General features: G+C 41.8%; 1 protein-coding gene across 6 annotated transcripts in view; it reads right to left on the bottom strand.

Moving 5' to 3' along the window:
- LOC105475779 (cAMP responsive element binding protein 5) overlaps positions 1-22,155 on the bottom strand; it is a 415,489-nt gene that overhangs the window by 357,220 nt on the left and 36,114 nt on the right. The window contains exon 1 of one of the 6 annotated variants that reach the window (XM_011731268.3): positions 8,138-12,879. The exons of 3 other annotated variants lie outside the window; for them this stretch is intronic. In XM_011731268.3, coding sequence (XP_011729570.1) covers positions 8,138-8,191 — 54 coding nt within the window. In that variant the 5' untranslated portion in view covers positions 8,192-12,879. Of the gene's footprint in view, positions 1-8,137; positions 12,880-22,155 lie in introns of those variants that run through there. 2 more of the 6 variants (XM_071094973.1, XM_011731263.3) reach the window with 2 other exon arrangements.

Here is a 22,155-nt window from a genome sequence, read left to right as displayed (position 1 = left end):
GAAATGCTATTATTCTTAGCACCTCCTGTCCCCACCCTGGTGCCTGCTCAACCCATTGCCCATGATCCTTGGTTGAGCAGATCTGTCTCTGTCTCAGACAGGTAAGACCCCATGTTCCATGTCTCTGGTCCCAGACCCAATCATCTAAGCTTGCCCTCATCCTCATGGATGGGGACAGTCAAGGTTATCTTACTCAACCACACCCCTGATGCTTTAGTCTATGTGACAACATCCCAAAGAACTTGCCATCCAGGTGCAGCCAGCAGACTGCAGTGACTGTGAACTTTCCCTGTGAGAGACTGGGCATTATCTTTAATGTGCTTGGCACTATTGGCAGACAAGACCTGGTCCTGGCCCTTGGAAGGAGCCTGTAACAGGTAAATTGCATCCCAGAAATGAGCTCACCATGTCCTATCCATGGCTTGTTCTGCCACAGCCGTTCACAGGCTCATTTCTATTCCACTGGTAAGCGCTCCTCCTCAGAAACTCATGACTTCCGTTCAGGAGGCTGGGCACCAACTCACACTGTCCCCATGCACTGTATTCTGGATCTGCTCTTGGTCATGACTTCTGAAGTTCTGACCATTGTCTTAGCTGTTCCTTACAGTAGCTTTAATGACCTCCTAAGGCCACTTGCCTGTCATCATTTTCTCTTATTGTTGATTCCTCCTCATAGAGAACTGTAACCCATCTCCCTGTAACTGGAGTTATCATGCCCACTCCCATCCTAGGGGCCGTCCTGAAGAAGTTCCTTCTGCAGTTTATCTTGGGATAGTCTCCCATCAATTCCATCTCTTTCCAGGGATGCTGTCCTGGCCCACTTGATATAGACATGAGGAAGATGATGGCTTTTCTGTTATCCATCCTAGGGAACATTTACATTTGCATGGTAGCTTCACAATAATGTGGGAAATTCTGACATACCTCCTATCGCCCCACAACAGCAACTTCTCTTTCTGCCTGCAGAATTAAAATAAAGAACTGCAAACATCACCAGGAGCAGCAACCTATTTTCAAAAATCCTGGGCAGGGTCTTGTGAACAGGTGCTAGGTCTGCAATATGTATTGCCAGAGTTGTGCCCTAGAATGCACAGCCAACAGTAGATAGGACTTATTGGAATGAAACCTGTGAAGTATTACGTATTTTCCTTTCCCTGCATGCAAAACTATAGAAAAAAACAGGGACGGACTAATGGGATGTGTTTGTGATGCCTTGTCCTGTAGTTGCAGGAAGTGGGGTAATTCTGCATAATGCCATGGCCAGTCCTAATGACCCTCCCTCCCTGAGAGGATGGCAAGTCTTTCTGCAGGCAATTCTTCCTCTGCCCTTCCAGATCCATTCTCTTCTCTTCTCTTCCCTCTGTGCCCTAGGAGGCTGCCCTCTACCGATTGCCCCTCCCTGACTACCAGATTCCTTCAACTGGAGGGCTAAAGGGTAGAAGGCCCTACCCTGCCTGCTGAGCACTGGGTAGTAGTGGCTGTGTCTCTCCATGCTTGACAGGCAGCCCCCCTCCAATAGCTATGGCCCTCCCCCATGGGGTCTTCCCTTGGCCCCCTGTCCCTCCAGCCTCAGGGGTTGGAAAAGTCCCCTGCTATGGCTATGACTAGTCCCCAGTTGGCCTGTATACATTACATTTTCTTTGATTACCCCTTCAAGTGTGCCATCTGTTTCTATGGGGACCCTAACTCATAGTGGTCTATGACTGAGGAATATGTAATCATGTTCTGATGCCCAGAACCATATGAGCACTACATCTTCCAGATCATAGCCCAGATTTGCAAAGCCTTGACCTTGGGGCTCAGAGAGATTCAGGTTCCACAGAGGAGTCAACAGACTGGAGAGATGTCATCTAAGCACCTTCCAGTATCTTTCAGAATCGGGACTCGCTTGAACCAAGAAAAGTCAGACCATTCAGGGCATATTTGGGGTTAGGCAGAAGGACTTGTTTAGAAATGCTTCCTGATTGGTAACATTGGTCTTGTGATATGAAAAGCTTAGGCAGAAAGAAGAAAGAGAAGGCAACTCAGATTTATTGCCATTGACTTTGTCCTCACCACAACCCTACTGGAAAAGTATTTTATTATCTCCAATTTACAGAGGAGAAAATTTGAGGTAAACAATAGCAAGAGAGAGTCAGGAACCAAACACACAATAGGTGAAAATTCCCTTGCATCAGATGAGAGATAGGACATTTTCTTGGAGAACATTATCATTCTCGATTTTTATGAAGTACCAACTAAGCTAAACATTTTGGAACTGTTTTTTTTTTTTTTTTTTAACTCCAGTCATATGTTAGGATGAAAGTGATTGGGTAAAAACTGGATGGAATTTACTAGAAAGACCGCAAGAGAAACATAAGTGCTTACTTATGTTAATAACACTTTTTCTAAATGAAGGTGTTATTATGCCCTTCAGGTCTGTTTTTATTTCATTTCTTCAATCTACCTGAGTCTGGCTTCTCAGTTGTCCTTATTTTGACTGTTTCTGCCCCAGTGAGGTGCTACAGATCCTGTGAAATCACTACTTTTGCAGCTGTGCTTGCTTCATTGCAGAGAGGCAAGAGAAATAGTCTCTCTGCTTCCCCTTTAAAACCTGACAGTCACACCTTCTACACTTCAAAGCCACACTGTATGACGTTAGCAGGCTGACATAAATGGACACTCATGCGAAAGATTATTCATTCAGTGGCTTTTTCCACATGGGGAAAAAAAAATAGCCGTTAGTTAACCGTTGTAGAGTTTAACAGTTTACAAAGCCGTTTTCCAAACATTAATTTAATTTTGTTCTTAGAATGATCTATGTGATGGTTGTATTTTTTTCCCCTCATTTTGCAGATGACGAATCTGAGATTTAGAGAGGGAAAGTAATATGACCGAGGTCACACCATCAGTAAAAGCAGAACTAGGACTTGAATTCAGGCCCTCTACCCCCAAATCCTACACTATTTTGAGAACAGAGTGGAACAACCCATTTTCTAGTACCCTGGGATGGTTTCTGCACTGCGTGGAATTAATCTAAGCACCTGTGAGTCCTGGAAATACATTTATGATATAAATACATGAATATTGCTCCAAAAGGCTCTAGGTCCTATAGGTTATTTCCAAAGAATAGGTCTCAGGCTGTCCCCTTGCCCTGGAGACTGGAGAAACTTTGTCGAACACCCTTCCACGGCCTAGCAGCAAACTGCTCAGCACTGCATCCCCAGTCCAAGCTCCTAGCACAACCCCTACACTTAAGTTTGAGGCAACCTCGAGGGAATAATTTGTGGAAATTCAAAATGTCTTCCTTACTCTCTACCTCTACAGTACCTACTAGAGTCTCATGGTCCCTAGAGCTCACCTGAAACTGCAGGAGTCCTGATATCCCTCCCATTAGCATCCTATCCTCTGGACCTCTGATGTTGTATATAAAGAAGCACCCTCCAATTTTCTTTTCTCCTAAGCTAAGCCTTGGAGAGAATGAGAGTACCCCTACCAGTAGTTTCTACTCTAAGTGTCCAGGTTATCTGAGTGCAATTACCAGTCCCATAGCATACCAATTATATAATCATATGTGCCTCTCTTTCCAGAATAACATAGAACCTATCTCAAAGGGTTGTTGTGACACTAACAACTACGTATATTAAGTATTTTGCATCATATCCAATACACAGTAAGCATTTCATAATAGTTATTATCACAAGGCATGAACTGCATAGAACCCAGAACTGCATAACTGCATCATTCAGGAGCCCTCATGGTAGTATTTTCAAAAAGTTTAACAGTTTTTTAAAAAATAATAATAATAATAACGAAACAACTGTAGCATGAACAACTGTATTGTGAACAAGTTAGACAATCCTGATGAAAAGGGCAAATTTCTAGAAAGACACAAACTACCAAAAATACTCAAGAAAAAATAGAAAATTTGAATAAACCTGCAACAAACAAAGACATTGCATTAGTAACACACACACACACACACACACACACACACACACACACCTTTCCACAAAGGAGAGATCAGGCCCAGATGGCTTCAATGCTAAATTCCACCAAACATTTAAAGAAGAATCAACACCAATGGTTCACAAACTCTTCCAAAGAATAAAAAGGAGAAACAATTTCCATCTTACTCTATTAGGCCATTATAGCCTGATATCAAGGCAATCAACAAGACAAGGATATCACAAGAAAAGAAAATACACAGCTATATTTCTTATGAATATAGATACAAGAATCTCCAACAAAATAAATGTTGGGATTTGCAACCCAAATCCAGCAACATATAAAAAGGATTATATACCATGACCATGTGGGATTCATCCCAGAAATACAATGTTGGTTTAGTATCTGAAAACCAATCAACATAATAGCCAAACTCAATAGAGTAAAGCATAAAAACTGCATCATCATCTCCATAGACATAGAAAAAGCATTGACAAATCCAACAGAGTTTCATGATAAAACACTTCAAAAACTTGGAACAGAAGGGAATTTCCTCCATCTGATGAAAGCTGCCTACCAAAAAAAAAAAAAAAGAAATACACACAACAAAAATCCTATAGCTGATATCACATGCGTGTAACACTGAATGTTTTACACTCAGGCTCAGGAATAAGAGAAAGATATCAGCTCTGACTATTACTGTTTCACTGAAGGTTTTAGCTATGGCAACTAGTTAAGAAAATGAAATAAAAGGTATCCAGATTGGAAAGGACCCAGTAAAACTATCTCTATTCACAGATGACATATTCTTGCATATGGAAGAAACTAAGGAATTATCCAACTAAAAAAAGAAACTATTAAGACCAATAAATGTGTTCAGTAGCCTTGTAGGATACAAGGTAATATACAAAACTCAATTGTGTTTCTATACACCAGCAATAAGCCATCAGAAAATGAAATTAAGAAAACAATTTTATTTACAAGCATCAGAATATAAAATTATTGGGACTAAATTTAACAAAAAAGCACATGACTTGTACACTGAAAACCACAAAATATCATTAAAAAGCTAAAGTGTACCTAAATATATGGAAAAACATTCATGAATTGGAAGAATTAGTATCATTAGATGGCAATATTCTGCAAGTTGATCTACACATTCAGCACAACCTTAAACAAAATCCCAGCTTTCTTCTCCGCAGAAACTGGCAAACTGATCCTAAAATCGATATAGGAATTCAATGGGCCCATAATAGCTAAAACAATCTTGAAAAGGAACAAAGTTGGAAGATTCACACATTCTGATTTCAAAATTCATTACAGAGCAACAGTAATCAAGACAGTGTGGTACTGGCATAAGGATAGACATATAGACAAATAAAATAGAACTGAGAGTCCATAAATAACCCTTACATTTATCATCAATTGATTTTCAAGAAGGATGCCAAGATCATCCAATGAAAGAAAAAAGCAATCTTTTCAACAAATGATGGTGGGACAACTGGGTACCCATATGTAAAAGAATAAAGATGGATCCCTAATTAAAAATATACACAAAAATTACCTTAAAATGAACCATAGAACAAAATACAAGAGGTAAAACTGAAAACTCTTAGAAGAAATCATAGACATAAATCTTCATCTTGGATTTGGCAAAAAAAAAAAAAAAAATCCTTAGATAAGAAACTGAAAGTACCAGCAACAAAAGAAAAAATAGGTCAATTGGACTTCATCAAAATTAATTTTTTGTGTGCTTCAAAGGACACCGGAAGAAAGTGAAAAGAAAACCCACAGAATGGGATAAAATATTTGCAATTCATATATCTGGTAGGGTCTAGTATCCAGAATATATACTAAAAAAACTATTGCAACTAAACAATAAAAAAGCAAATAACCTAATTAAAAATGGAGCAAATGATTTGAATAGATACTTCAATACAGAAAATATACAAATGGTAAATAAGTACATAAAAATATCGTCAACATCAGTAGTCACTAGGGAAAGGCAAATGAAAAGCACGGTGAGGTATCACTTCATACCCACTAGAATGGTCAAAATCAAAATGACACCTGAAAAGTGTTGGTGATGATTCAGAAAAATTAGAGTCCTCATATATTGCTGGTGGGTTTGTAAAATGGGGCAGACACTTGAGAAAACAGTTTTGCTGTTCTTCAAAATGTTAAACAAAGACTTACCAAATGACCCAGCCATTCCACTCCTGGGTGTACACCCAAAAGAAATGAAAACATATGTTCACATAAAAACTTGCAAACTTGTACATCAATGTTCATGGCAGCATTATTTGTAATAGCCAAAAAGTAGAAATAACCCAAATGTCCAACAACTAATGAATGGATAAACAAAATGTGATATAACCATACATTCAATGTTATTCAACTATGAAAAGGAATGAAGTACTGATATATGCTACAACATGGGTGAACCTTGAAAAAATTATGCCAGGTGAAAGAACATAAACACAAAATGTCATGTATTGGGTGATTCCATTTATAAGAAATGATCAGAATAGGCAAACCCAAATAGACGGAAAGTAGATTAATGGTTACCAGGGGCTATGGGGAGAAAATAATGGGGAGTGACTGCTAATTGATACAAGGTTTCTTTTTGGGGTGATGAAAATGTTCTAAAATGAGATAATGGTGATAGTTACACAATTCTGTGATCATATAGTACTAAAATACACTGAATTGTATACTTTAAAAGGGCATATTTTATGGTATATGAATTATATCTCAATAAAGCTGTCATATATATTTATATTCATATATATGTACAAAACTACAAGTGGGCTCTCTACATTGTACTCCAGTTTTCCTGTTTGAAAAATGACAATGGATTTACATATCTTCTGAAACAAAATCAGAACACATTGTGACATGAGAATTTTCTGCTTTTAATTTATTTAAACGAAAAAGTCTACATACTCAATCACATTCAGGAAATCATTTTACTAATCATCTGTTGGGAAAGTGTTACAATGACATGAAATTAGAGTTGTCACAGAAAATCCTAGAGGTACAGTTTCATGTAAGTCAGCCATTAGCTCACATCAGATATACATATTTCATTACTCAAGAAACATACCCTAATATATAGACTCCACTCATGATGAATTAATGGAAAATTATGACTACCAACAGGCTTTTACACAGGAAAATAAATACCACCTATTGTCTACTCTAAACTCAGAGTCTGAACATCTAAACAACATAAATGCTAGAAAAGACACCCATCAAAGACTGCAGGAAACAGATCTTGTCTTGCTCATGGATGTCTAATATAATAGGCACTCCATAAACATTTGTTGAACAAATATGTGAATTCTCTCACCAAATCCTAGGTCTTCCTTCTTGTCTCTGTCTTTCCTTTATACACCTTCTCTGGGGATTATATCTTTTTTTTTTTTTTTTTTCAGAGGCAGGGTCTTGCTCTGTTGTCCAGGCTGGAGTGCAGTGGTGCCATCATAGCTCACAGATCATTGCAGCCTTGAACCCCTGGACCCAAATAATACTCCTGCCTCAGCCTCCCGAGTAGCTGGGACTGCGGGTGGGCACCACCAAACCTGGTAAGTTTTTGTGGGGATTTCGTTTTGTTGTTTTGTTTGTGTGGTCGATAGAGATGTGAGTCTCACTATGTTGCCCAGGCTGGTTACAAACTTCTGGGCATGAGCAATTCTCCTGCCTTCTGAGTAGCTAGGCCTACAGGCACAAGCCACTATGCCTCCCATAAGATCCACATCTCCTTTACACACTTTCTTCCACTCCTTCCAGGCTTTCTTCTCCTTTTCCAGTTACTTTTCTCCCCTCTCACTTCCTTCTTTCTCCTCTCTCTTCCACCCACAACTCCCCTACATCTCACTAATGAATAGCTGACCTTTACGAAGAATTTACTGTGCAAAACGGCCTTCCTTTAATCCTCACAGTAACCCTACTGATGATGTTTTTCTTAACCCGTCTGTCTTATTTATTGCCAATTCCTATGCTCTTTAGAAGTCATCTTAGCTATCACCATCTTCACGACGGATACCCCACCTGAAGAACGAATTAGGAGACCCCCTTGTGACCTTCCATGCCCTTTTACCCTTACCCTCCTGAAAGCCATTGGAAGGCAAAACATACTAACATCAGAGTTAAAACTTCAGGCTCTAGAGTCAGATTGCTGGGCTTCAATTCTAGTTCTGCCACTTACCAGGTATGCAATCAGGGGTCTATGCTTTGTCTCTTTCTGCCTCAGTTTCCTCATCTGTAAATTAGGGGAAATAACAGCACTGGCATATATATCATTGGGTTATGATGAAGTTTAAATAAAATGACATGTGTAAAGCAATTAGATATGTCATGTATATATTTCTAGGCAAGTATCTTCCTCTTTACCTCTCCCTTTTGCCCTTTTTCATTTCTGTCTCTGCTCTTCATGCAAACTTTTATTTCCTTTTATAAACATAATGATATTAATATGACTCCATGACACTTGTAAAATATGTAATCCTTTTCAAAATTCTTCTTCCTCAAAGCAATTCTGGGAAGTTGGCAGGAGAAATGATTTTATAGAGCCATCGAATGTCTTTATACATCTCATTACAGTAGTGGAACAAGTTGTAATCAGCCGGTAGTGAAGTTGGTGTGAGTAACAGAAGACGCGATCGCAGGACAGGACCTGCAGCTGTAGGAAAATCCTTTGCCTCAAAGTCCTCTTTATGTCACTCGTTTACTTCTCTGAGCCTTGTTTTCCTCATCTATAAAATGGGGATAATGATGCCTACTTTTTAAGACTGTGGTGAGGATTAAACAAGATAATATACATGAAGCATGTGTTCAGCGCCAGAAACATACAAAACACTCAGTAAACATTAATTAATGACAGCAAGACCCCACAAGGGCAACATGACAGAGCCAGTCAAAGATGAGGCTAGCATAAACCCAAGTGGGAATCTCTGCCCCCCACCATGTCATCCTGCTTTCCCACCTGCACATAGCCTCCTCATGTTTCCAATACACATCAGCCAATCCATAAATGTGTATCCATGTCTGCTGTCTGCCTCGGGCTGAAGCAAAAAGGGAGAGAAGTAGGGAGAGAGGCTGGAGTGCGGAAGAGGGGATGTAACCCATGAGGCAACTCATGTTGACAAGATTCCAAACCTAAAATCACCCCATGGACCCTGTCTTTCCATGACCTAATGAAGAAACACCAGTGCTACATGACTCTAATCCGACAACGAGCCTCACTCTTCTAGGAGGTCTTTGCAACAGGAAAATGTTCCTTTGCCTGATCCTTCTTTTCAGTGCTTTCCCACTCTTCCAACCCCGAAGAAAAGACAGTCAACCTGAAAACTCAAGTTCTGACTGATCAAACAGAAAAACTGGATCACTGGACAAAGACTGAGACAGGTGGGGTGTGCGGGGGTGGCTGAATGGAAGCTCTGAAGATGGACGCCCACACACACACACACAAGAGCATGACCACCACAAACCACTCAGGCTGAATTTCTCTGGAAGACTCAAATAAAGCCCAGTTTCACTGGGGCGTTAGTGGATGGTCACTGGATGGGTGTGGGGAGTAGAATGGAGGCTCCGACGGCTACAGTCCATCTTGGCAGGGAGAGTGACAGGGTGTGGGTGTCCTGTCATCAGATCTGCACGACATCGACCCAGCCCATTACATCAGCAAGAATCACATCACTCAGGGAGCAATACAGGCCAGACCCACCAGGGTCATCACACCCACAGCACAGCATGCAAAGCCTTGGCTTCTCGCCTTCATGGCTTGTGCAGGACTCCCTGCAGGAACTACCATTTCCAAGGCCCACTGTGTCTCAACCACCACCTACGTATTGCATTTATGTCAATCCATTTAATTCCCATGACACCTCTTCCACGAATACTATCACATCCATATTTCACTGGTGACTAGGTTGGACTCAGAGAGGCGAAGTCATTGACCAAGATCACACAATCAGTGTGTGATAAAAGTGGGGTTCAAACCCAGATCTGTCTGAAACCACAGCTCATGTGATTTTTTTTCAACAAACTACATGTCATCTACAGTAACTTTGGGATCCCTCTCTTGACACAGCCCTTTCCTGCCTGCCTATATTTGCGATTATATAACTTCAATGTTCAATAATAGTCAAAGGCCTTTTAAAATTCAATAATGGTAAAAGGTCTTTTCTTAAGTGTCTCTGTAAACTTAAATCCAACTTTACATAAGTGTGAATTGCTCTTTGACATGTTCAAAGCATACCCATGTCATGCACATTTGCAATCCACGAAACTAGGCCCCAATTCTGCCCATCTGTTTTAGAAATTGTACCAAGCCACACGGGGAATCACAACGAAGTTATTAGATCCTAGTCAGTTTATATCTTCTCATCACCCCCCTCCCAATTCATTTATTCAACAAATATTTGTCTAGTGAGTACTATATGGTCAGGCATCTTGCTAGGCACTGGAAGATATAAAATAAGTAACACACAGTCTCAGGCCTTTCCTCAAGATCTAAAACTAAGTCTGTTGCCAACTCTCAGTTTCTGCTCTAGGGTTCTGTCTTGGCTCCCTATTTCTGAGTCTCTGTTCTAGTCACCTGAGTAGGAACACAGCTTCCTCTTATGGGGGATAGGGCCCTGTTGTGCTCCACCCAGTCCCCTTTCCAGGCCTAGAGTCCTGTTCAATGACAAGAAATCTGAGGCGACAGCTCCTGTTCACCCTGAGGTCTTAGTGTGCCTGCCTGTTGGCACACCCTCCTCCTCATGTTGGACTCCCATTGCAAATCTCTCAACAGGACTGTGACCAGCTACTGCCACAGGCTCCAGGTTAAACCTTTTCTCAATAGGGCTGGCCCAAGATTCTGTCCTGAGGCAGGGACAAACCCTGTTCCAAGCCTGCCTACCCCCAATCCTACCTTAGCAAGTAACCAGATCACATCCAGCTGACTCCCAGGACAAGATGGAAGTGGTCTCTTTGTTTCTCTGTCTGAAAGCCAGTCTCCTACAAACATCAGCTTTTCTGCATGTATCTAATATTCCCAAGCACATCAACATAAAATCCAATCCCTGGAATTGTCCACTGTCAGAAATGTATGATTCATTTTATTTGCTTCTTGTCTAGTACTTCTCAAAAAAAAAAGTTTTTAAGTGTTAAAATTATTTTGGTAGAAAGATAAAGACTGTTTTCAGGTCAGCTACTCTCCAGATCCACCAATGAGTAGCAACTGCCTTACCTATGCAGGACACGGGGGAGGAGCTCATCCCTCTGCTTATTTCAGCGACTTCCTTCTCAACGTATACAAATTTAGGTCCTTACAATGACCAGGTCAGTCCAAAATCTAGCAATGGTAAAATTCATAATCGCAGGTGCTGTGGTTTGAATGTTGCCTCCAAAATTCATGTTGAAATTTAATTGCCATTGTGGCAGTATTAAGAGGCAGGACCTTTCAGAGGTGATTAGGTCATGAGGGCTCCATCCCCATGAATGAATTAATGGCATTATCACAAGAGTGGGTTAGTTGTCGTGGGAGTGGGCTCCTGATACGAGAGTACATTCAGCCCCATTTTCTCTCTGTCTTGAGAGCTCTCACTCTCTCTCACCCTTCTTTGCCATGTGATGCCCTCTGCTAGATTATTAAGTAGCAGGAAGGACCCCAAAAGATACCAGCACCATGTTCTTGGGCTTCCTCGGCCTCCAGAACCATGAGCCAACTAAATCTTTCTTTATAAATTACCCATCTGTAATATTCTGTTATAACAGCAGAAAATGGACTAAGACATAAGAGAAAGCTTCACTCAGCTTTACAGAGTAAAAAGCTTTACTCTTGTTCTGGCTGTTGCCAAACAAGAAGGGGTTGTGCCCAGGCACAATTCTGTAAAGAGAGAGCAAGAATAAAATAGGCGAGGTCTGTCTATATGCAAAATGGCAGACACAACACCCATATTTAAGGAAGACCTGCTTACCTGCCCCAGTGAAAAGGACTTCATCTTTAAAGAGGATTTTTTATTTACCTAAGAATTTCACAAAGACTTTGGAACTACAACACCATCCAGGGCTCCTTTCTGGAGAGAATTATTGTGCTACCAAAAAGGTCTTTAGAAGCAGCCTCTTGGCTGGAGGAGTAGTGCCCCCATTAGCAGGCAATCCTTCACAATGAAGCCCCCCATCCCAGCAAAAGACCATTGTCACATGGCTTTCAATGCCCAGTCCATAAGCGTGAGTGAGAGCATCCGAAACAGCACAAGAGAGATTTGTTTTCCAAGAGCAAAGGAAACAAACTAGGGGACAATTCTCCAAAGACTGAACCTTCCTGACCAGAAAATGCCTGCTGGAAATTTATATGCTGTGAGTGTAAAAGCAGTGAAATTCGATAATCTCAAAGCCACAGATTTGTAACGTGCACTTATGTAAATATTTATGGATTCTTTGGGGGAAAAAATCAATCCTCTCAGCCTTTCTCTTTAGTACATGCTTCAGAGGGAACATTTTTTTCCTCTCAAGAGGAGGATGTAAACTCTAGCTATGGCTTACGAAATGAAGTCAGCAGCCTGCCTAAGCATGATCTAAAGTCCATTTGTAATTTCACTTTAAAAGATTATAACACATTATCTTCCCCAATACCAGTGAGAGCACAGAGAAAACGCAATGGTCCCTTCTGTGGCCTGGCCTCATGGGGACTGAGGTTAAAAGTTGATCAGGTCAGTAACACTTCTCAGACAATAAGAAATAAAAGGGAAGTTATCCGTCCATTGTCCATCCTTACCAAGGAGTGAAATGCATGCAGATCTCTACCCATATCCACCAGTGTCAGGCACAAGCACATATAGGTCGTTCACCCAACCCTCTTGGCCAGAGCCATGGACAGTAGACTGTAATCAATCTCTTTCCTGCTTTCTCCCCTCTCTCATTCCTCCTTTACACTGTCCCCTGGGGGATCTTCCTAAAATACTGGCTTTACTGTGTTTCACCACCCCCACCACTTTAACCCCGCATTCCCCCATGAAGCATCAAAGCCCCAAAGCGCAGTCTTCACTCCTGAGTAGGATGGTCCAGGTGCTCCACTCTGTAACTTTGATTTGTGTCCCCTGCCAGGCTCCTTCCTATCTGAGATCCTGAATCTCTTGCCACTACCTGAGAGCCTACCACATACGTACAGGATTTAATTTACAAATAGCATTTTTCTTCAAATAGCTAGTCAGCAGTGCCCTTTCTCCCCTCTATGTTCAGTAAAATCTTGTTCTACTTAAAGGCTTGGTTCAAATGCCATCATGAGGAAATCTCGGAGCCTCCCACCTTCCCCCCTGTTCCACTCCCAAATCGTCATGAACTGCTCTCTCTGATTCCTCCAACAGATGGGAAGCTTTCTCAGTCTGTCCATCCATCTCCACAGCTCCTGCAGTTCGGCTCAGGGCTTCCACATTGTAAGCATTTCTAAATGTGTCTGGGAATTGACTTATGCCTACCGATAAATGAATGATTTTAATGCCTCAAGATTAAACGTGTAATTGATGACTTAAAGCAGGTTTCACATGTGGCTTTGCCCCCTTCTTCTTCTTTTGTCAAAAGCTGTGTTAAAAACCTCTATTCGTTATTTGATAAAAAGAACAGAAGTCAGTAGAGGTACCATGTTCACGCATGTCAGGGAGGTGCTCAGATCCCACTCCACACAATTACAGGGGAAGCTCCATTTAAGGACAAATGAGGTGGTGTGCTGAGGTCACTGTGAAATCACAACTTTACCACCCATGTGGAAGCAGGCACCAGTATACTGTGCTCTCCACTGCCCACCAGCCCTGGGTCACATTCCATTAGAGTAGGTCGGATCTTCCAAGTGATGAAGTTACTGTTCATGGTGGCATACCAACTCAACTCAGTCCTTTCCAAAAACATTTTATATGCTTAATAGCACCTGTAGAAATAATATTCACTCCAGTTGGATCTGGGACCCTGGGACAAGCACTGGCCTTAGCTCCAATACCTACGTTCACTGACAACCAAGCATCATGGAAATAAGGTGAGGGTGGACCTATCATGACATAAGCTGGTCATTAGACTCAGGAGAAGGTGAGGTATCCACAAGTGCTAAGAGGTGGCACCAGGAAGTAATTTGGCAAACATGGATGAGGAGGAAAACTGGAAAAGAGAAGTCCTGAGAAATGCCATAGGACAGCAGACAGCAGAAGGTCAGATGCTGCCTCACTATCCTCACAGGTGCCTCTGGAGCCACACTCAGGCCAATCTGAATGACTTCCAACAGAAGTTGTGAGGAAACTTACACAGGAATAAGAATTGGAGCCAGGCACAGTAGCTCACGCCTGTAATCCCAGCACTTTGGGAGGCCGAGGTGGACGGATCATGAGGTCAGGAGATTGAGACCATCCTGGCTAACACGGTGAAACCCCATCTCTACTAAAAACACAAAAAATTAGCCCCGGGCGTGGCAGCGGGCGCCTGCAGTCCCAGCTCCTCGGGAGGCTGAGGCAGGAGAATGGCATGAACCCGGGAGGCGGAGCTTGCAGTGAGCCGAGATCGCCCCACTGCACTCCAGTCTGGGCGACAGAGCTAGACTCCCTCTCAAACAGACAAACAAAAAAGAATTGGAGAGGAGTCTCTTTCAGTTAGCAACTACTTTGGACCAGAGCCTCTTCCAGCAAAAAGGTTTAAAAAACCTGTCTCGCACCCCTAACAAAATAAAGAGGGCAGCATTTTCATTTACAAAGATTTCCTTTTGTTTTATCGCAATGCCCTTGGGGGCAGCTTGCACCTCTAGCAATTTCATGGGTGATGGTATTTATACCAGATATAGCTAGAACAGTAGCACATAGAAGGGCAGGCCCTGCTTCAAGGGCCTTGGGGAAATCGTTGGGGTGTTTTATTTTGTTTCTTACCACCATTAGAGGGGTGTTATGGGCGTTTAGTGGGCAAGGATCAAGGATGCCAATTGTTCTGTCATAAGCAAGACATGCCTGCCAGGCCCTTGCCTTGCACTCACCCACTTAACTCTCGAGTGCCATTCATGTAGAGGAAACATACATTTAAAATCATGTGAGGAGATAACTCAATTTTATATGTATAAGCTAAATGTCTCTGTGTGGGTTTTGTTGTTGTTGTTGTTTTGAGACAGCATCTCGCTCTGTCACCCAGGCTGGAGTGCAGTGGCATAATCATGGCTCACAGCAGCCTCTACTTCCCAGGCCCAAGCAATCCTCCTACCCCAGCCTCCAGAGTAGCTGGGACTACAGGCATGTGCCACCATGCCCAGCTAATTTTGTTGATTTTTTTGTAGAGATGGGGTCTCACTATATTGCCCAGACTTGTCTCAAACTCCTGAGCTCAAGCAATCTTCCCACCTTGACCTCCCAAAGTGCTGGGATCATAGGTGTAGGCCACCACGCCTGGCCACTAAATGTATTTTTGCATTATTTTAAGATAAACAGAAATTTTCAGAACTGCAACCTGGAAATTAAGAGAAGATTGTATTTGGTTTAATTTAGAACCTTCCAGAGAGTTACTCACCATGTGGGAAAATCAGTGTTGCCAACACAAGGCACCGACGTCAGGCTGCACATTGATAGCTGCGAATTTCTGTTCATGGATGATCTTCCCTTCCTTCAGTCTTCCAGTGTGGCAGCCTGGCGTTTGCATGAAACACTGTGCTGCTTTCCCCATTGGACCCACCCCTCCTTGATCCATTCTCTGTGTTTCTCTGTCCTGCTCTCTCTGCCAGAGGCTGAGCTCTATGGACTGAGTCCCCCAGGCCTTTTCCCACTTGTTTCCAGCTTTCTGCCAATAAGAGGGAGTGGCAAGAGACCAGAGGGTAAGAAGAGAGAAAGGCTGGAGTATTCCTTCCCTGCCCCACATCTTGCCGCTTCCCTCTTTAGGCCCCAGCTCTCAAGGGGCTCTGGGAACACCATTCCCTCCGCTGCTCCTCCAGGGCTAGGGATGGTAACAATTTCAAGCTGTTCCTAGTGCCTGGATCCTTCCTAATCCTACCCTCACCTTTGTTCAGGTCTTTATAGTTAAACTCTTTTTACCATGCTGTTTCCTGTCAGGACCCTGACTGATACAAATACAAATTATTTTATTAAAATTACATTTATTTTATTTCTTTGTTATATTACATTTAGGGCATTTTTATAATCATGTGTCTAGGGTGGGTTTTTTAGTCTATAAAATTCATTGTAAATTGTAATGATTTACTATAAAATATTTGTCATAAAGAAGAATGATTTGACTCTGATAGGGTTTGTTTTTTAATCTAGACAACTCATTGGAAAACTTATAATGGTTTATTATAAAATATTTGTCATAAAGAAAGACCATTTGAATCAGATAGGGCTAGTGACATTGAAGGCATGGTAGGGAGAAACAAAACTCTGACTAACTACAAAGTGCTGAGATTCTGCAGTGATGCTGACATCCATGATAGAAAGAAATCGCCACTCTAAGATGGGGTGGTGCAGCACTGAAATGGACCAATAGACGATGAAGGAAAAGCAGAGTCCAAGCAGGGACCTTTCTCCCTGGCAGCTAAAGCTGGCAGCTAAAGTTAGTACCATACAGAGTGACACCTTCATGCAACTTCCATTGTTGTCAATATGTATATGTTCAATGTGAATATACTTTAAAATGCAGTATCTGCTTGGGAAACCCTGTGGAGCTTATTCAAGAATGTGAGCTCAGGGATCACTTTTAAAGTAAGGCAAGTGAATTGCATGTAAAGCCAGCCCACCTTTACATTTAAGTTCCCAGGACCCAGGATGCAGAGACTAATTTAGCAACACTCTCTAGAAAATGGTACCCACATAGGGATGCTCCTGTAGGACCGCCATACTTCTGTACACATGCAACCTTTGGTTCCCTTGTCCCACTTCCACAGTATATCTACAGCATATGTGTTTGCACATGTACACACATACACACAGATGTACCATGAAACCTCTAGGCAGATTCAAAACACCCTATTTGTAAGCTACAACCTCACAAACCAGCTTCACTCAAGAATAATTTTCCAGGAAAAAGGTACATATAGATATAGACACACACACACACACACACACACACACACACACACACTTTGGCAAAGGGACAGAATAGCACCCCAGAAAAGTGGCTAGAATCCAGACCTATTGTAAAATACCCAAATAACCTGGGCCTTACTTGTTTATGCCCAAACCATAGAAAGACTTACAGAAAGCCTAACACAGCTGGGATAACTTTAGGTCTGAGGAATCTTAGATGCCAGCCACAGTATAGAATAGCTACTTTCCAATCAAGTTATTGTAATGAATGCACAAATTAAGGGGGAGCTCTTTCAGGAGGAGAATTACCAAGCAGAGACCCTCCCTCTGAATCATAATTTTACTTCTACTTCCCTTTGCACACCTCACACCCACTCCATAGGCACACACCATAGACCCCTTTAAAGTTTTCCAGATCACGGCCAGTGCTGGTGTACTTGTTACATCATTTACATCTGTTACAGCAACTGAAAAATCAGTAACATGTTTTGCCCAAATCACCTTGACTTGAGGCACAAAGAGCCAGGTTCCCCTCTATAGACCTAGAGTTCCTTCTAGACCTGCAAATGGTCAAGAATGGTGGATACTCGCCACATTTCAGGGCTTCCTCTGCCTCCAGGTTATAATGCCATAAAGATATGCATCCACTTCATCACCAATCACTCCAAACACCCCATCACATCAGAAAGAAAATTACTATTTCAAAAAGACATGAATTGCAGAGAATAGATGTTATAATCCACTGTATAAATTTTGCCAAGACTTGAGACAAATCTAGAAAGTCAGTGCTTATCTCCTGCCACCCTGTGTTTCCCTTCTCCCATCTAGGACCCACAAACAGACAGAGAGCAGGGGGTGAAAAGTTGTGACAGGTGGAGGATCAAGCCAAGTGGATTCAGCTCCTGTGGCAATCCATTATCTGGGGAAAATTATGGTTTAACATCAGCCATTTGAGTTGCCACAATGACTCTTTTCTAAATCTGTGTTAGGCATTTCCTAATTGCATATTTTCTTCAGCACGAGAAATTGCAAGCTTGGTAAATTATCTATTTCAATATTTTGCATCATATGCGAGTCAAGCATCCAAAGGGCAGTTTAGAACAGCAGGTATCACACTTTCAAACTGGGATAATTTTTGAGATCTTCCAGGCTCTTCCTTCACTAGCTGTTTCTAGTGTCATATTATGTAAAGCCTTCGGATGCCCATAATTTAAAACTCAGCTAGGCATATTATAAGTACCCTTGGGGTTTTTATTATCTTGGTTCAACAGAAAGCATTAGAATCATTATTATCAGTCACAAGAAGATTCATTAATCAAACAGCAGCTATTATGCTGACATTCTCCTTTGTGAAGAAAAGACCAAAAATAAATAAATAAAGACAAAGAAAATTTAAACTCATTAGCAATGTCCATCGATTTTCCAAAATAACATCTTCTCTTGTTATTGCAGGGAATGTGTGATTTAATTCCGGTGGTCCAAACGAAGTCCAAAGATTCGATCTCTCCACTGACGGAGCTCCTCTCACAGGCTAGACCCTTAAATTCTGACAGCTCCTAAGTCTAAGAAAACTCAGTGGTATTTGACTGTTTCACTGTGAAGTAAAGGATGGGAGGGAGATAGGAGGAAGAGGAAAGGCTGACAGAAACCCTTTTAGGAGAGACTGACAGAGTAATCAACCTTAGTCAAACAATTTTAAGCAACCAATGAAGTTTTTTAAAAAGCTAATCAATGTGACATTGACATTAGGTATATTCTTCTTTGAGAAGCCCTTGAGTTACAACCTCAGGTCCCCCAGAGAAGGATCCTAACACATGATTTGGTCAAGCAACAAACACAAATTGCATAGTCATAATTATGAATGCAATTTACTGGTTTTTCACTGTTAGAGTTAGCCAAAAGCACAGAAGATATCATTGAGTTTGCAAGACAAAATATAAAGGAAAATCACTTAACAATGTGGAAGTAACTATGCAGATGCCAAAGGTGGAATGTAGAAGACAGGAGGACAAGGAAAGGATCCTAAGAGAGCTTAGAGCTCCATCTTTTGCAAAACGACGGAAAGTTGGTGGGCCACAAAGGGAAGGTTTAAGTGTACAGCCAATAGTGAAAGCAATAATGGAATAAAGTAATAAGAGAAGGCAGAGGTAGAGGAGACACAGGACAACTGAGCTGAATCCCCATCTGGCAAAGCAGAGACTTACGAGATATTATAACAGCTAATAAATAAAGAAACAAAGACAGAAGCATGTTATTGAGTTTAGCAGTAACTTCTCAAAACAAAAACAAAACGAAACAAAAATTTAGAAAAGATTGCCTTTAGTGAGTGGTCAGGGGAAATGATAATATTTAACTTAAGTTCTTCGGCATATGATTTACTTTGCTTCCATGTGCACATATTACATGGAAGATGAGAAGAAGAAGAAACTTGGCCAAAATGAAGAGGAGGGAAATGCCATTTTAAAAAAGGTAAGAGGGGATGGTAATGCTTATGAATTGATTAAGAAGCCAGAGTTTCATTTCTACTTCATCAAGGCTAGGTGTGTGAGCAGAGAATAGAAAGAACCTCAAAGTAGAAGTCACAACAGCCTGCATCCCAGTCATGGTGCTACTCCCAGCAGTGTGAACAAAAGCAAGTCATTTAACCCCTCTGGGCTCGGCTTCTATGTCTGTAAAATGAAAAGGTTAGACTAAATCATCTCTAACACCGCCTGGCCCCAGGGCCCACGTTCCTGGATTTACACTGAAAACCTGAAAACTCAGCTAGCTCGTCAATTCCTCCTCTTGTGACTCCATCTACCCCTGCAGAGACTAAAATATTCAGGCCTTACATGTTCTGGAAGGTATGGTTGGTGACCAGCCAAGCCACCTGAAGAATTTAGGAGGTTAAAGACTCACTTCAATATCTGAAAAGTCCTCCCGAGAACATATGAAAAGAGTATTAAAATCCAACAGCCAAGCCCACCAGCTACATGTCACTAACACTAAAGGTTCCTGGGCCCAGAAGAAAAACAAAGAGCCCAGAGAATCAAGAGCCTGCACTGGTGTCTTGCCCCAGCCAAACTGAGCTCTCCAACACCACATTAAGCAGATCTAGAAAATATTGGAAGTAATAAAAAATAAAACTATACATACACTGTGTTAGTCAGGGTTCTCTAGAGGGACAGAACTGATAGGATAGATAGATATATATAAACGGAACTTTATTAAGTATTAAGTTGTATGTTCACAAAGTCCCACAATAGGCTGTCTGCAAGCTGCTGAGCAAGGAGAGCCAGTCTGAGTTCCAAAAGTGAAGAACTTGGAGTCCGATGTTCCAGGGCAGGAAACATCCAGCACGGGAGAAAGATGTAGGCTGGGAGTCTAGGCCAGTCTCTCCTTTACACGTTTTTCTGCCTGCTTTATATTCACTGGCAGCTGATTAGATTGTGCCCACCAGAATAAGGGTGGATCTGCCTTCCCCAGTCCACGGACTCAAATGTTAATCTCTTTTGGCAACACCCTCACAGACATACCCAGGATCAATACTTTGTATCCTTCAATCCAATCAAGTTGACACTCAGTATTAACCATCAATCACATACAGTCTCCCAAAAAGTCCTCTCACTAAAGTGGTTTCTTGCTAGTTTTTGTGTTTTTCTTTAGTGGATTTCAACCTTAACAAATATCTGCTCTATGTAAAAAGGAAAAAGCCAATAGGAAGAAGGGAAAGCCTGAGGCATACCTAAGACGGGCTGGGAATGTGGGGCAGTTGTGTCACCAGAAGCTATGTTTTGGAAATGCCACATAAAATAAAGGACCCTTGAGTCATCATGTTCTTTATCTTGCTCTCCTAGCTATATTACCACCTCACCACTTCCCACAATACACACATACACACACACCATCACTCTCTTCCCCTAGCAGTTGCATGTGTAGCATCCATGAGGTTGGGCTCAGTTAAGGCAAATGACTACATGAACACAATAATACCCTAAGACACTGAATGAGTTGGTCCAAATTCCCCCATCCACTCCCCTGTTGGTGTGCACCTACCAAATGAAGAAAGAAACATGTTTGAAGGGAACTTGCAGAGTTAAACTCCAGAAAACCTCATCTTCATTTCTTGGGATCAGTCCCAGTGGAACATACCACCATGATCTATCACATGTGAACTGGAAGACTATTTAAAGAAAGCTTATGAAAAATAGAACTACCATTTGTTGAGCATTTACATTTACCATATTTCAAAAAACAGATGTGTGCCGGGCACTGGGCTTATAAATACAGTCAGAACAACTGCTAACATTCATGGTGTGCCCTGCAAGCCCTGTGCTACGTGTACTATCTTATTTAGGTCTCACAAGAATTCTAGAGGGTAGGTGGTGTCCTGATCTCCACCTTCCAGGTGAGAAGTTAGTAACTTGCCCAAGGACACAGAGTTAGCAAGGTGCAGAGTCCAGATCCAAGCTCAGCCAGTCAGATTCTACTACCTGTCACAGGTGGGAATAGGAAATGGTCTTGCCTCTGAGGTGCTCTTGGCTTAGTAGAGGAGATACTTCAATACACGCTATCTAGCACATAGTAGGCTCTCAATAAATGACTTTGTTTAACACCAACACCACCTGTATAAAGTGGGTAAGACAACTATTCTTTTATACATAAAGAATTGGATTCAGAGATGTCACCCAGCTATTAAAAGGCAGAGCCAGGACAGAAACCCCCAAATGTCTAGTTCTTTTGTGCTCTCTGCTCTCAAAGAAAAGGGTGATGAAGACTTCACACCCTAGAACACAAGGAACATTTGGTTTGCATTTTCACTGGTGTCATATTGTGGGAGCTGCCAGAAGCCACATCATTCCGCCAAGTTAGCTCCAAATGCTCCAGTTTGTGTATAGCTTCCTGGAGCTGGAGAGGCAGGAGATGAGTGTGTATGTGGGGTAGGGGGGACTCAAAACAAACAGACCAACCAAAACCAACAATGAAACGGTGGGCAGACTGTCAAAGGGAACGAAGTGGGAGCGGAAGATGGTCTGCCCGAAGATTCCCTTGGAGTCACTTGTATTTTCGGGTGTCTGGTATAGTTGACTCCAGGAAAGGTGCTCCAGCTGGGCCAAGGGCTTCCTTCAGGGCCAAGGGCTTCCTTCCGGGAAAAGGGACAGAATCAGAAAATTATGAAAGTAACATTCACTTTCTTTGTTGGCTTTTTGTTTGGTTTTGTTTG

The sequence above is a fragment of the Macaca nemestrina genome, chromosome 4, assembly GCF_043159975.1.
Source record: "Macaca nemestrina isolate mMacNem1 chromosome 4, mMacNem.hap1, whole genome shotgun sequence".
NCBI classification, from domain to species: domain Eukaryota; kingdom Metazoa; phylum Chordata; class Mammalia; order Primates; family Cercopithecidae; genus Macaca; species Macaca nemestrina.
Note: the sequence above shows the minus strand (reverse complement) of the source record. Positions and strands in the feature narration are given on the sequence as shown.